Consider the following 16,135-nt stretch of genomic DNA (forward strand, 5'->3'; position numbering starts at 1 on the left):
ATGAAAGATTATCTTACAATGAAATGCATCAAATTAAAAGCTGCTGGTGTCAACCAATCGCGCATTCATCTGGTTGTTTGCGGTTGATTTTGAGATTGTCTGATTAGTGTCATGGTGCTACTTCCTAGCATCTCCTGATATCTCTCTGCTTTTTGGGAGCAATGTAACTAGACATGCGTTCTTTATAATCCTATTGGTTTTATTCACTACATGATTTTCTATGGTTGAGAAGAAGCGAGGGTTCTAGGCAATACAGTCTGGAATTTGAGGGGTGGCCTGTGCTCTCACTCGTTGTAAGCTGGGTCCGCCCCTGCCTCGGGATGAAGTAAAGACTGAGGGGGGGAGGGGTTTGGAGCCAAAGAAAAAAATCCATATGAAGCAGTTTGGATTGAGAGTTGATCGAAGTTATGAAATAATGTTCTAGGCATTTTTTGGTCGTTTAAAAAAGTGTTCTAGTCATTTTCCGGTTGTAAAAAAAAAGTATTGTAGGCACATTTTTTAAGATTCACGCATCGTATGGAAGTGACTAATTTTGTTTGTTATAATCTCCATTCAAAATTACTTGATGCTTTGCACAGCCAAACTAATTTGTAGGCTCGAAAACGTTAATAGTGTTTACCGGAGGATAATATTCATAGGATATATCTGTTACTATTGTGCATTGCCCTGCTGTGCAAGTGCAACACTAAGCCAAACAAAATCCTTAAACAAGCAATAAGCGAAACAAGACGGAATTTTGGAAAATGTGCCATAGAAAAGACAAGAAATTTGTTGGAAACAAGAAGAAATTGAACAATTTTCAAAAAAAAAGAAATTCAACAAGAAGAAGACGTTATAAACAGGCGTGAAAAAGAAAAACGGTGTGCGCTCCGGCGGCGGCGGTGAGCCGCAGCAACGGTCTCCTCACCTGAGCAACAAGAAGACCTGCAGGTGGAGTGACTGGCCGTCGCTGACGACGCAGGCCTCTGACTGGAGACTCCCCGGACACAGCTCCCGAAGCGAGAGCCCTCGCCACGTCATCACTCTCCGACGCGTCAGAGGAAGGAGGACCGAGCCCGCGCCTCCCCCCACCTCCCGTTGCCCGCCCCCCACCCCCGTGCATCCGCCGCCATGGGCCGCCGCGCGCCCTCGTCGACGAGCTCGCCTGAGCTGCGGCGCAAGCGCACGGCGGCGCCGGCCCCGGAGCCCCCCACGCCGCGCCGCTTCCGCTCCATGGCCGACGTCATGCGCCGCTCGCGCCCCGTCGGCGCGCCGCCCCCCGTCGCCCGCGCGCGCGAGGAGGCCGCCTACGACGCCCTCCTCTGCGACACCTGCGGCTCCGGCGACCGCGACGACGAGCTGCTCATCTGCGACCGCTGCGACCGCGGCCGCCACACATTCTGCCTCCGACCCATCGCCGCCAAGGTCCCCATCGGCCCATGGTTCTGCCCCGACTGCGCCCCGCCCGCCAAGCCCGTCAAAGGTGAGTCTTGGGGCCCCACCTCGCGACCTCGATCTCCACATTTCGCCTCTTCTTCCCTCTTTCTTCAGATTTTTAAGGGGCTCTTTCTTCCCATTGATTATTGCATTCTTTCTTGTGCTATCTCATCTTCTCACTGTTTTTTCCTGCTTCCTTCTTCTGTTTTGGGGATCTCGTAGGGTTTCCGATGAAGCAGACCAAGATCGTCGATTTCTTCCGGATTCAGAAGGATGACCAGGATGGCGTGCCCGCGAAATGTAGGCTCTCCCAAGGTAATTCCTTCCACCTACGTGCACCATGGCACAGTGCCGTGTGATATGCGAGACATTTTGTTTTTATTGCTTGTGTCGATGATCCATGGAGTAGCGTCTTGGCTATTGATGAATTCGATGCGGTCCTAGTATAGTGTTTTTTATTTAAGCCTCCACGCTTGTTGATTATCTTGCATTGTACTGTAATTTCATTGTCCAAAATGTCATCAGCACAGGTTAGATGCACCTGCAAAGAGCTAGCGGCAGCGAAAAATTACTCTTAACATGCCATCCATGTCTCTTTGGCATTGTATGTTATACTATGCACTTGTGTGCATGGCTAGCTGATCGATGCAGCATTGTCCACAAATATCCCCTGTGAATCGGAAATTCTAGACAACAAACACTATGGCTATGTCAAAATGTGGCATACACTTACATTATGACTGGAAATAGGCGGGAAAGTATTACTGGAAATATATCATTTGTTTATCATTCAAGGCTGTATGGATTGACTGACTTCTGTTGCGGGTATATGTTTGATGTGTACCCTCTTATCTTGGCTGCATTCATTTAATTTAACCATAGATAGTTCCCGCCTTTGCCCTTCCATAATGCACTTGTCTTCTTTCTATAGTCACTGGTACAGTCTCCAATAAGCTGTTTTTTAATCTATGTGCAGTTCAACTTCATTTACCCAACCCTCAAATAAATGAGCCTCTAATGAACAAACATTTCCTTCATCTTGATGGTGCATTCTTTGCAGTAGTAATGGCAATGTGTGATTGGAAAAAATAAAGAATGTGCGACTCATTATGCAGATTCTTTTGGTGATTAGTTTTGTTGTATGTTAAGTGTATGTTCCATATACTTCATAGATGCATTTACTATGGTACCATAGATGCATTTACTATGGTACTAACTCGAGTAATTTACTTCATCTTTTTTAGATGTCAGAAGGCGAAGGAAGCGTTCTCTCGTTATGCACAAGAAAAGGAGGAGGATACTGCCATTTGTCCCAACTGAAGACAGAGCTAGAAGACTGAAACAAATGGCTTCTCTGGCCACTGCTTTGACATCTTCAAAAACGGAGTTCAGTAATGAGTTGACTTACATGCCCAATATGGCTCCTAGATCTTCCAATCAGGCAAGATTGGAGGACGGTGGTATGCAGGTTAGCAAATGTTTCACCTGAAATAATGTTATAGCCATATGGTGTTTTTTTGTTCTAATTTTGCACTCCTCATCTTTAAAGGTTCTTCCCAAAGAGGACAAAGAAACCATAGAGCTGTGCAGAACCATGCAACAAAGAGGCGAATGCCCTCCACTCCTTGTGGTCTTTGATTCGCATGAAGGGTACTTTCTTGAACTCATGGCACTCAGTTATTTAGTTTTGGAAAGTTTGCCCCCAAAGTTAGCGTTTGCGCTTTTGTGCCCCAAATTGGCTATTTGTGTGGATGAAACTGGTATTTGTGTGTGCGTCACTGCCCACCCACCCACACACACACAAATTTCAGTGGCGAACACACAAATTCTGTTGCGTGTGAGCAAAACAGCGGAATCTATGGAATACACACACATTTTTCTTTACATTTTCAGTACAAAGTAATACTGATGCGTAGCTATTTTCAGTTTCACTGTGCAGGCTGATGCCGATATTAAGGATATGACCTTCATCGCTGAATATGTTGGGGATGTTGATTATTTGGAGAACAGGGCAAACGATGATTGTGACTGTATTATGACACTCCTTTTGACAGCAGATCCTTCCCAGAGGCTGGTCATTTGCCCCGACAAACGTGGAAACATTTCTCGCTTTATTAGCGGCATCAATAACCACACACCGTGAGTAGTTGTTTTTCTGATTGTGCTGTGCTCTCAGCTCAAAGAAAGGTTGTGCACTGTATTCTAAGGTTGGAACTATTAAATTGTTGCAGGGATGGCAAGAAGAAGCAGAATGTCAAATGTGTGCGGTATGACATTGATGCGGAGAGCCATGTCTTGCTGGTGGCCTGCCGTGATATAGCTTGTGGTGAAAAGCTATATTACGATTACAATGGATATGAGCATGCGTATCCCACTCATCATTTCCTCTAACCACCCCTAAAATTTTGACCCACCCAGCAGTAAGGAGGCTGGGCAAAATAGTGCTTATTGGCAATATTTCCAGCATTGCCACCAAAAAATCCAATAACTTATTATACTGCTCATTGGTACAAATGACAGGTTTGATCCAATTTTCGGAAGAGATCCTAATGACGGAAATTGATAGGTGCTGGTGACTGGTAGAAGTAACTCCCTAATTCAGTTATGGAGCCAAGAGGAATCTTCATTGTTCCTGCTCTCAAGATGCATCTTCTCATTCTTTTTATTTTATTCAGGGGTTCTGATTTCCAATCCCTTTCGTGAGAGTAAATAGTTGTCTGTGTGTCTCCAATTGTGAGAATGCCTGTAGTGAAGCTAACTGTTGCTGATTAAAGGGTCATTTCGAGTGGATAGAATTGTTTTCCCTTCTAGTACCTCTGTCACCATGCTGACGATCGATCAATAACGGAAGAAAACACTTTTCACTTTTCATTACGGTGGTGGACTTGTGGTTTCACCACCTCAACCACCAGAGTCAAATATCTAGTTGGTGCAGCAAAACGCCACAACAAATGCTTGATTTTCTAGGAGAGTGTTATTGTTTTTTGTTTGTTTTTTCTCTCCTAATAAAAGTTCAGCAAGACTCTTGCCGTCTGTTAAAAAAAATGATTTTCTTAGGTATGCCCAATTTCCTCACTTTTTTTATAACGGAATTTCCGTATTACTTTACTCGAGAAGCTGACAAATCGGTTGTTAGGCGCTAGTAGGGCCACACAAGGCCTAAATGGGAAGACAACCCGAGCCCGATACAGTTTAATCCTTAGGGTCCCAAGGTGTCAGTTTGTAAAAGTATTGCTTGAAATACTGTGCTTTGCATTTCAATTCAGGAAAATCCCATCCAGGTCTACTAGTACTGCAAGACCAGTACCCATCACCATTCAAATTTCCAATACAACATCGCGCGATGCGAACTGGTTACATGTTCGTGGCTTCATGCCACTCTTGCTAGCATCAGATCTCGGATCTCTCACAATCAATCAACATAAAACCAGGCGTCTTAAACAAGAGTACAAGCATCTAAAACAGCCATGCAACAAACTCCAGGTTGTGGTGAACATGACCAGCAATCACAATATCCTCTTGATCAATCTGAACCCCAAGCCTCATCACGCATGGCTTGTCGAGCAGCAATCCTGTTCTTTCTCTCTTCCTCCTGCTTCTTCAGCTCATCTGACCCGAAGTTTGTAAACTGCTTCAGCCCCATACCATGAGCAATTAGCCTTTGTGCTGTTCTTGCAGATGTCTTTGGTCTTGGCTTGGGTGGTTCTAGGTCTGCACCAAGATACATTCTCAGTAAGGCCATACAACCAAGAGAGGCGAGCAAGTAGAACAGAAACGTCACAAGACAAAAGCTGTTACCTCTACCATCTATTTTTGTCAATAAATCATCATTCTCCTTCATTGACCGCACTTTGTATCTTGGAGGTATGCAAGATTGAGCCTCAGTAGCTACAAGTTAATTGGAAAGAATAAAGGGATCAGAACACATGCAACCAAAGCTACAAGAACAATGGCAGTGGATGGCTGGACAGCTCATATCATCCGCATCAGGTTCTAGCCTTAACAGAATAGAACAACAGTGAACCAGCAAAAAATTGAACAATCAACCCATGAAACATAGCAAAATGTGCATCCTGTTGCCTACTTTGGACTTGACCAAAATATAACATACATTCCGAGCATTCCATTCACACAAGGGAATTGTGTTTTATCTCTCATCAGATTGTGCCATAAGAACAACCACGCAGAAATAGTGTTAGAAAGAGCTGTAAGAATCAAAGTACCAGCTGATGGAGTCCGGAAAACAGCAAGTGCAGAAGTATCATTAACCCAGCGAATGGCAACTCCATGATCCCCAAACTTCTCAAAAATCCTTTCCAGATCTATTGTGCGCGTGCTTGGTGAAAAGTCATATAGGACAAGGACATGCCTTGTTCCAAGCTGTGCAGCAGCTACAAAAACCAAGCCAAAGAATAAGCCCTTCATCTCTCAGCATAAGCAAGCTAACTGTAGAGACAGAAATGAATACCCTGAATACCTGTCACAGCACTGTTCTCCTGCTCATTTACATGGTCTTTTGATCCACTCTGAGGACTAGACTCTTTGTCATCCAAATCCCGTTCTGAACCACACTGGTCACTGTACAGAACACTCTTATCATAGAGAAATGAACCCCTCCCTCTCCTTTTTGGTCCTGAAGACGTGCTGCTACTTTTCTCTGAAGAGCTACAAGAAGGCACCCTAGCTTCTTGCTCCAGGGAGTGCACTAGTGTGCCATCAAGTGCGCCGCTATCTGCAATAGCCTCCCAATCTGCAAGCATCAAAGAAGGAATGTAAGATCTCAGTTTTCTGTGTGCTATGTTCACAAGATAAATAGGTTGGGCATGCCATATAAACAATACCATCCTCTTCGGCTTCATTGTTCTGTTCAGTATTAGCAGAGACTTCAGAGTCCTTTGAACCCATGGCACCCTCTTGTGATGAACATTTCTCTGTTGGCTCCTGATCCCTTCAGAAACATTGTTTTGACAGAAAACAAACAGAAGTAAGAAGATAGGAAAGGGGCGCCCAAATAGGAGGTTACAGATCAAGCCACCTAAACCGAGAAAGTCAAACTAGTACATAGCCACTTAACTTCCTGATACTGCTATTTCAGACACATCACACATCGTATTTTGCCACTGAATCTTGAGTTTTACAAAGAATCTACTAGCAGCCAAGACCCAACGTAATCACGCAGAGAAATGGAGTGGCAATATAGTCAAGTAATCCAGATGCTAAAAGTAGCAGCCAATAGACTAGTGGAATTTTTCAGATGACAAAAGTAGGAGTAATCCACCAGAACACAAGTGACCAATCCCTCCTGATCCTACATCACATTATTAGGATCCTATGTATAAACCCAGTGGCCAAACCGAGGAATAAGCAGCAAAAATGAGTTGGCCGAAGCAAGGCCCAACCAAGAAGTGCGAGAGCATGCGTGTAGATTCTGGTGTTAAAGGCAACGAGGACGAGAAGAGGAACAAACCCTAGGGCCCCAGGGGCTGCGGCGCGGGATCGGAGGGCGATGGCGCGGGCGCGGAGCTCGTCGGCGCGGAGGGTGTCGCCGCGGGAGGCGTGCAGGCCCGCGAGGTCGCCGAGCGCCGTGGCGAGGCGGAGGTCGGCGGCCGAGGGAGCGGCGGCGGAGGTGGAGAGGTTGGAGACGACGGACTCGAGGAGGGCGACGGCGCCGTCGACGTCGCCGGCGTCGACCAGGTCGTCCACCTCCTCCGTCCAACGGGGCCCGTCCATCGGCGAGCTTGGAGAAGAGGGAGCACAGCGGCGCTCGCCCCCCACTTGCTTGTTTTGTTCCCTCGCCGGTTTTGGAGTTCGGACCGAGGGAGGGTAACGTGTGGCAAATGCATTTTTTCATGATGACTGGCGTATGTACGGGTGCAACAGTATACTATTCAGTTTTACGATTCATTTCTTGCTTATCCATCGATCCTTCGAAATTATACTAGAAATTGAATTGGGAATGAGATTTTGAGGTTAAGTTTTGACGGTTTCGTGATTGAAGTTACCAACAGCATACTAGCATTTGTGTCTCAAGAAGTTTGGGAGCGGCTCACCAGCCGACGGTGGAGATGGAAGAGGCGACGGCGGAGCGAAGATGGGGACGAGGCTATCAGAGCCGAGCAGTAGGAGATCCTTAGTGGTTGGTGGAGGCGGCGGAGGCGTATGGTCCAAATAGGTTAGCAACAGCCGGTGGCGGAAAGGAGGCGGTGGATCCGCCAGAGTCGGGAGGAGGCGGTGGCGGCGAGGGCATCGCGACGCGCGAAGAAGATAGGGAGAAGAAATGAGAGAAAGGGAGAATATGTACCGTCGGATCTGGATCTAAAGGTTATAAATGGTGATTGAATCTGTATTGTGCCCTCTCCCCTTCGCCCTCCGTACTAGGTCACGCCGCCGCATCTCTCCACCTCTCCCATTCCTCTTTGGTGCGAGCCGCTCGCCGCTCCCCTGGGGCACGCCGCTCCTCCGCCTCCTCCCTCCGCTTGTGCAGATCATGTCACTCCATCCCTCTGCTGACGATCTGGGCGCCGCTCCATCGCAACCCTGTTTCACCTTCCTTCACCATTGCCCTCCTCCTCCTCTACCTCCATATTAAGTCTCACCCCCATCTCTCCACCTTTCTCGCACCTCCCCCCTTCTCTTCGGTACGAGCTCATCGCTTCCCTAAGCCACCCTGTGCCCTCCGCCGGTGAGTTGGACGCTACTCCATTGCGATCCTTCTTCGCCTTCCTCCACCACGGCCTTCCTCTCCCCTCCATATTAGGTCACACCCCCACATCTCTCCGCTTCTCCTCCTTCAGTGCAAGCCCCTCGCCGCTCCGTCGCGGCCCTTCTTCACCTTCCTCCACCGCGACCCTCCTCCTCCTCCTTCTGCTAGTGCAGATCCCGTCAGCCCCGAGCCTCCCGGCGTGAAAAAGGGAGATGGTGGCCTATAGACCTCTTGCGCGAAGTGGAAGAGCAGTGGAGAGCAGAAGATGAATATGAACCGATTCTCATTTTAATGGTATGCGCATCTAAACCCGAATCAGTATCTAGCAATTTCATCCGCATCCAAACGAGCGTTATGGTATTGTAACCTATTTCCAAATTAGCCTGATTTGATCACCATTGCAAGACTTTAGGTGCCATGGCAGCGTTAAGTGTGGTTCTCTAGCATGTGCAAGTGTACGAACCATTTCTGCATTCAATGTCGCCGGGAAGGACCGTGCACGTCATACTTTTTTTTTTTCGAGTGGCTGTGCACGTCACACTTAATACCATCATTAGTCTTCTTCCTGATTGAGCTTTTGTCCAGCCAGAGCTGCAAAATGACAGTAAATGGTATCCCCATAAATGGTTAATTTCACGAGTCAATGCTGACGAGAGACAGGATATTTCACTCGTATACTGTAGTGTTACTACGTACGTAGTTACTTATCGACTAGCTGCCAAGTTAATTTTCTTCTATATATTTGATGCGCTTTCTTAGGGTCAATTTGGTAGAACTCTAGCTTCGGCTTCTCCTACGGTTCCAGCTGAAGTCCTACCAAATAATTTGGTCAAAAACAGCTGGAGCCATTTTATATGGAGAACCCAAAGAAAAAAAATGACTCCTCTCGCTCCTTCTCATTTTAGAAGCAGTTGGAGTCCTACCAGACTTCTTGTCCAGCTGCAAAATGACTGCAGAAGCTATTAATTCAGTTTTCTCATCCTTGTCTGCATGCCATCATGTTCATAATGGATTGCTGTGTTGGTGCGATGCTGGATTACGATTTACAGCCATTATTCGTCTCAGGCGTTTTAGTCTCTTCCTGTTTTAGATTCTTATCTGAGTAAGCAGCTGTTCATTTCGATGTAATCCTGCGTCCTGACAAATTGTTTGTCGTCCAGCGGGGAACTTGGCAGCATGCCGTCGTCGTCGTCGTCGGTGCCGGTGAGGCCGGAGAACGCCGCCGCTGCGACGCCTGCGACCGCGAGCAACACATTCCACGTGCTTAACTCTGGCAGCGGCGCCGGGGGACACGCGAGCACCGGCGGCGTGTGTGCGCGGCCTTCCCAAGCCGCCGCGCTGCGTTCGCCACCGGTGCGCGCCGCCATCGCTGGCTACGGCGGCTATCCAGCCACCGGCGCCGTCGCCTTCCCGGCGCGCACTCCCAGTGGAGCACTAGGCCCGCAGATGCTGCAACAGCTTATGATCTTGGCTGGCTGGGGTACTACCCGCCCGCCATGGCTCCAGAACTACGCGTACATGTCCCCGCGGGGCGGCCAGTCGCTGCTCCCCTCTCCCTCTCCATCCGCGAGACCCATCCGGCCGCCGTCGTTCGCGCCGGGAGCCAGTGGCAGCAGCGTTGGCGCCCGTGGCGCCGTCGCCGTCCAGAGCAGTTCCGCCGCCGGTGGTAGCAGCCGCAAACCGCCAAACTTGGCGCCACTGCAGATTACCGCCGCCGCTGCCACCGGCACCGGACCAGCTAGAAAGAAGAAGGCGCCGCCCGCGGGCGGCAACGCAGATGGTGCGGTGCAACCCCTGCCCCCAGTGCTCGCCATGCCGACGACTGCCGGTGCCCAAGGGAAGGTTGCCGCCGCGGCAAATGGTCGCGTCCGGAAGCGCGCGTCCAAGGACAAGAACATCAATCAGCCGGCGTCGTCCAAGAAACCGAGGCAGAGGGCCGCCGGCAAGCAGAGGGCGGCTGGCAATGACGCGGTCGCGGTCGCGCCTGGCGCCGGCGACAACCAGCCGAACACGGAGGCGCAAAGCAACGATCTTCAGATAGTTCCTGTTTCGCCGACGCCGCCAAGCAACAGCAGGAAGAGGAAGCAGAGCGCGGCGGCGGCCTCGGCGAGCGGCGGCAGATGCAACGTGGTCGCCAGGAGGGGCTGCGCGGTGGCGGCGCCGCCGGTGAAGAAGCACACCGTGCTGACCTGGCTGATCGACGCCGGCTTCCTGTCCGACAGAGAGAAGGTGTTCTACGTCCCAGGGGACGGCGGCGCCGAGAAGGTGGTCTCGGGCGCGGTGACCCGGACGGGCGTGCACTGCAGCTGCTGCGACGCCGCCGTGCCGCTGCCGGTGTTCGCGGCCCACGCCGGGCGTGATCCCGGGCAGCGGCCGTGGGAGAAGCTCCTGCTCATCTCCGGCAACTCCCTGCTGCGGTGCATGCAGGAGGCGTGGGAGAAGGAGAGGGTCAAGACCTTCCAGTGGCAGGAGAAGCTGAGAGCCGCGATGGAGCAGGAGAAGGAGAAGAGCTCGCAGCAGGCCAAGAGGAGGCTGCTGACGAAGCAGAAGAAGGGGGTCCTGGAGAGGATCGTGTCTCCGTGGATGAAGGTGAGGTCAGGGGAGAAGAAGGACTCGAGCGATGACGCCTGCGGCGTCTGCGCTGACGGCGGGGAGCTCCTGTGCTGCGACAGCTGCCCCTCCACGTTCCATCCAGAGTGCCTCGCCATCAAGGTAATATGATTCTGCTTTTGGGTTTTTGGCCGGGGCTTTCTGGAAGCTGCTTTTTGTTACCTTTTGCTATTGCTTTTTTAGTAAATTTTTATCGTCTCAGTACACCAAAAATTAAGAAAAGCTCGTCTCAGCTAGCTTTTCAGCTTTCAATTCATTTCCTCAGAAGCTAGCTTTCCAACTTTTCGAAAGCCAGCCAACAGCTGGACTGTTTGTTTCAGCTTTCCAGTTTCTGGCTGCCAGAAGCCGGAAAATTGACCCGAGAAGCTGAAACAAACATGGCCTAAGAGCAATTGATCTACTGCTTTCTTTGTTTTTCTGAATAACAATAATGTTGGCTGCATCTTTCTTTTCAGAAAACAATTTAGCTAATGCTGCTGCTGTTCGATTTCAGGTTCCGGAGGGCTCGTGGGCGTGCCACTACTGCCGATGCATGCTCTGCATGGCCAACGATGATCAGGGCCTGTCCACATGCCAACGATGCAGTGGCAAGTGTAAGCATCTCTCCTTCGCTGCCTCTGAAATTTCTGACTTTTCGCTGAAGAGTAACTGATGGCAACTCCTCCGCAGATCATCAGCACTGCCGTCCGTTGCTGAACAATGGGCACCACAACGGGGCGTACTGCAGCGAAACCTGCAAGAAGGTGAGCCATTGCTGTTATAACAGCTACCGCATTTCCGTCTGTCTATAGTACCTGTTATAGCTTCCAATGGGAATAGTAAGAATATTCAGACTTTGTCCCTCTGAAATTCTAGCAAGTTTTATTCTTGTGGAGCCGAATGTTGAGCAATCTGTTTTACATTTTCTTTTTCAGCTGTCCGCCCAGCTGTCAGATATGATAGGAGTAACGAACCCGACTGAAGATGGCTTCTCATGGGCCCTCTTGAAGATTCAGAAAGATGAACCGGTCAGTTCCCAGGACATGCCTGTTGTCCTTGAGTGCAATCTGAAGCTTGCAGTGGCGCTTGGCGTGCTGAATGAGTGCTTTAACCCCGTGAGAGATCGAAGAACTAAGATTGATATGCTCCATCAGGCTGTTTATAGCCTAGGGTAAGTTGACTCAGAGTGAGGCTCAACAATTTTGAGTACTACAGCTACAATAGGACCCAATCTGTGCTAACCTTGATGCATCATATCCAGAACTACTTAGTTTAACTTAATACACTCCTACATATTGAATTGAAACTGGATTTTCTGTGTCACTGAGAATTTTGTCCTTCAACAGGTCAGAGTTTAAACGTCTAAGCTATGAAGGATTCTACACCATGATTCTAGAGAAGGATGGAGAAATCATTTCAGCAGCCTTGCTGAGGTCTGGATTCAGACTCTCCCTCTTTTTTTTTATCCCCTTGGTAAATTCTAATAGGTTTGTTAAACTGCATGATTGGCTCCATTTTGTTGCATCCTTAAATTGTTTGTTACCCATCTATTGACCCAGTTGCCCTTAAAAAATCTGTTCATCCAGTTTTCTATTATCGATACATGGCACTGCACCATGAAGTAAAGGTTTGAGATGGGCCTCAGTTGGGCCACTTTTCTGTTCACCTTTGAGCCTAGTTAGCCTTCTTGCTATGGTTTCCCTTTTTTGAGCGTTTTTTTTGGATACTATGGTTGGTGGTGTACTGAAAAGGGCTAGGAACCTTTGCTGCCTCATGAACTCGAAAAGAGACAGTAGTCTGATTCATCCTAAGCTTCAGGGCATCACTTGTGCAAGGGCTGAATTAGGGATGATAAATGCCTATGCGACAGGTATCAATTGCCAAGCATATGTGCAATGACAACGATATCCTGAAGTCTTTTAACTTACGAGAGAGAGAGATCTACAAAACTCTCACATGAAAAGAGTAAACTCTAATGTTTGCTGAATCAATGAGAGCTAGCCATTTATGCAACAAAACCCATATAACTGAATGATTAGAGAACAGTGCTCTGATGCTTAATTGGTCGTGATATCTTTTCTTCGTCAGCAGCAGCAATCTAGCTGCTAAAAGGAAAATGCTGGTGCCACCTGGTTTGTTCTTGCATTTTGCAGGCAATTTTCTTTCTGCTGGAAAGATACATACATGATTAGTATGGCTGCCTTGTGTCTTTTCAGGTTCCATGGCAGAAAACTGGCGGAGATGCCTTTTGCAGCCACGCTGCCGACTTACCGGAAACAGGGAATGATGCGTCGCCTTGTCAATGCCGTCGAGCAGGTGCACAACACCATCACTAGTCATGTGCCAGCCTTGTGGTTAAAACTTGGCAGAAACACATGAGAAACTCTGTTTGTTTCACTGATCAATCAAATTGTCCAGCTGAAGTTTTGGTTTGGTCATCAGGTGTTGGCGTCAGTGCAAGTGGAGAGGCTGGTGATACCAGCTATCGCTACTTTAGTGGACACATGGAAGAGATCCTTCTCCTTCAGGCCTATAGAGCCACAGTTCAGGGAGGAAATCAAGAGGCTGAACCTGGTGGTGATCACCGGCACCACCCTGCTCTGCAAACCCATAGCCCTGCAGCAGCAACCATCACCCCCAAAAGGTACTGGAACCTCACAGCAATTCATCAGTTTCTGACTCTGTGCGTGCTGCTAACACATACGTTGTGCTGAACCTGAACCCAGCAGCAGGAAGTTCAGAGCCATGGTGGCGCAAGTACACGGAGCAGGCGGCGCCACTGACCGACGACGAGCTGGCGTTCCTGGAGATGAAGTCGTTCTGCAGCTTCACCGACCTGCTCACCGGCAACGTGTCCCTGCACAAGCTGGTCGCTGGCCACTCGTCGTCGGTTCCCTCCGCGTCTCCTGGGAGCAGCAGCGCTGCCGCCCCACCGCCGCCACCGGCCGGCGGCTGGCGTTCTTGCGGCGAGGCGAGTGCGATGGCGCTCCAGCCCACCTTCGCGCACGGCAGCGCCAGTAATCTTCTCCATGGCATGAAGTGATGCAGATGCCTAGCTGTGCCGGAGCTCAAAAGATCGTGCACACAATCTGGTGTACTTGTTTGCACCTGGCGATTCCGTAGGCTGTGGGGAGATTGCATCCCTGTGAATCTGTGATTGGTTGGAGTTGATGATTCCATCGAACGATTCGACATGTTGCGCACTGTACTAGAGTGGATTGGACCCTGAAATTGTGGCGCAGGAAGCAGGTGGCCGCCCTCCCTGGTCAGCCACCGGTTGCTGGCGGAGAGGAGGGCCGCGGCCATGGTGATCTAGGGTCGCAGAGACGGTGTCTCGGCCACGGATCGCGCAGTGCCGGAGGCGGCGGGGCGCTCGGGGCTCACTCCCGCCGCCGGCGCTGGATTCGTTCGGCTGACAGATGGGCAGCGCGCGCTTCCCGGCCCGGCCGTCTATATTTACACAAAACCCCCTAATTTGGATCACGATTATCGATCGCGATCCAATATTTTACATAAAACCCCCTAATTTGGATCGCGACTATTAATCGCGATCTGATTATTTTCAAAAAGAACCCTAAAAAATTACAAATAAGGCCTCCGTCTTCTGATGGCAACTTATCCGGCTTCTCCTCCCCTCCCCCGACCATCCGCCGCCGCCGATGGCCGCCACACGTCCCGCCCAGTTTGAGCGCAATGTCCGGTCCAATATCAAACCCTACTTTACTTTTCCGATCCAGAGGATTCGCCGGGCAATGTCCGGACGCGCGCAATGATTCGCCGGCTCCGATGTACGCGGCGTCGCCGATCCGCCGGCCTCCTTCGGTCGAGGTGGGGTCCCTCCGGTTGCATCGTGCTTCCGGTGAGGTACGGCGGCCGGTTATGGTGCGGGTTCTTGCTCACTACTATGTGTAAGACTTAGTTATTCATGAGTTTTTCAAAAAAGATTTGTGTTCGTGCGTCAACATGTTTGTTTCGTTTCCTTGTACTACCACACAAATTTGCCTCTGACGTGTTGCTTCAGTATTATAGTATGTTGTTCGAGTTAATAATGGATAGGCGTAGCATTGTTGTTCATGTGATTTTTTAGATAACTGAATAAGAAAAAATATTCCAGCATATGAGGAGTTGGATTTACACATCCAGCATATATTTTGTTTGCTTTTTAGCTGATTGCAAATGTAATGCAGGCCACAGGAGATATGGCAAAATCAACTCCTTGGCACCTGTATCCTGTCTTTAACTATTTATTAGGCTGATGAAAATAATTATAAATGTAGAACACAGAGCTCTAGTGAAAAGACAAGGGACACAAGAATTTACTTGATTCCAGATTTGAATTAGGAACTTCTTCAGTCTTCTGTCATTTTATTTGTATTGTTTTTTAGTATTCACTCCTCAGGAAGTAATCAACAACTGATTCAATTACGGGTGGATTTGAACCACCTACAGTGATCAATTATGGATGGATTTATTGCATAAATGCTTGATCAATCTCTGAAGGGAGCTGTTCAACTTCTTTTACAGGTTCAGATTACCACTCCGTTGTGCTGTAGTGTGCTACTCACATGACTAACTTCTTTTACAGTTTCTCTTTTTCACTAGCAAAGGCCAATTCGCATTACCAGGCACTGCTATGGAATGCTGATGACCAGCAGACACAATAGGATGGAACTACTGCGTCTCTTCAAGCAGCGGCTCGGAACTAACGTTTACAAGAAGACCAGGCACTTACTGACCATGTCATGGTGATCCAAGCTGATCAGCAGGTGATGTGATTCGAAGTGCTACGAGCCCTACGAGGAATATGAATGGAGATCCGAGTCCAGGACTCCTAGTTCTTTAATTAATTTGTCTGTCTGTTCTGTCGCAAGTCTCGGCTCAAGTGCTTACCGGTGGGAAAAAATTCTCGGCTTAGGTGGAGCTATAGTGGTAGTTTCTGGCTGGTAGCCCTGGGTGCTGCGATGAACTCTTCTTTGTTCCAGTTTAGGTTCTGCTCTAAAGGTAGTGACAAACCGGGTGATAACACAAAACAATGTGATTTCATTACTTTGATGATGGAATCAAGGGATCTCCCTTTCTGAAAAGTATCTGCACTGCCAGCTGATAATTTGAAGCCGTCTAGATAGCTTACAAAGAAACACAAGTATAAAAGAGCAACAATCGCCTGAAAGGGTGGAGTCCAATGTTCTTGCTTAGTCATCTGGAGCATTTAGAATGAATTGTGCAACAAAGTTGAGATACTTGAATGATTGGAGAGCAGGTGATGCTTAACTGGTGGTGACTGCGTACGCTACTGGTACTTTTCTTCTGGAAAGATACATACATGATATTTATGCTACGCAGGCACGCCTTGTATCTCTACAGATTGGCCTTGAGACGACCCTAAGGTAGGTACTGAAACTGCAGAGCAGTTGATTAAGTGCAAGG

General features: G+C 48.9%; 3 protein-coding genes across 3 annotated transcripts; 2 read left to right on the forward strand and 1 right to left on the reverse strand.

Moving 5' to 3' along the window:
* Positions 1 to 109: 109 nt before the first annotated feature.
* LOC117854501 (histone-lysine N-methyltransferase ATXR5) lies at positions 110 to 4,287 on the forward strand. Its single transcript, XM_034736713.2, has 6 exons — positions 110 to 1,462; positions 1,639 to 1,731; positions 2,661 to 2,884; positions 2,966 to 3,066; positions 3,343 to 3,555; positions 3,648 to 4,287. The coding sequence occupies exons 1-6, from the start codon at positions 1,111 to 1,113 to the stop codon at positions 3,805 to 3,807; spliced, it is 1,143 nt and encodes a 380-aa protein (XP_034592604.1). The 5' UTR covers positions 110 to 1,110; the 3' UTR covers positions 3,808 to 4,287.
* A 360-nt stretch (positions 4,288 to 4,647) lies between these two features.
* Positions 4,648 to 7,231, reverse strand: LOC117854502 (uncharacterized). Its single transcript, XM_034736714.2, has 6 exons — positions 6,884 to 7,231; positions 6,258 to 6,364; positions 5,894 to 6,166; positions 5,640 to 5,807; positions 5,215 to 5,304; positions 4,648 to 5,127 (listed from the first exon to the last, which is right to left on the reverse strand). The coding sequence occupies exons 1-6, from the start codon at positions 7,144 to 7,146 to the stop codon at positions 4,940 to 4,942; spliced, it is 1,089 nt and encodes a 362-aa protein (XP_034592605.1). The 5' UTR covers positions 7,147 to 7,231; the 3' UTR covers positions 4,648 to 4,939.
* Positions 7,232 to 9,295: 2,064 nt separating this feature from the next.
* On the forward strand, positions 9,296 to 15,792 carry LOC117856608 (uncharacterized). The gene is made up of 9 exons (XM_072294058.1): positions 9,296 to 10,137; positions 10,258 to 10,831; positions 11,223 to 11,322; positions 11,399 to 11,472; positions 11,644 to 11,879; positions 12,055 to 12,141; positions 12,925 to 13,024; positions 13,151 to 13,321; positions 13,479 to 15,792. Exons 1-9 carry the CDS (start codon positions 9,296 to 9,298, stop codon positions 13,749 to 13,751), a joined length of 2,457 nt encoding a protein of 818 aa, XP_072150159.1. The 3' UTR covers positions 13,752 to 15,792.
* Positions 15,793 to 16,135: the final 343 nt, after the last annotated feature.

Source organism: Setaria viridis, chromosome 5, assembly GCF_005286985.2.
Source record: "Setaria viridis chromosome 5, Setaria_viridis_v4.0, whole genome shotgun sequence".
NCBI classification, from domain to species: domain Eukaryota; kingdom Viridiplantae; phylum Streptophyta; class Magnoliopsida; order Poales; family Poaceae; genus Setaria; species Setaria viridis.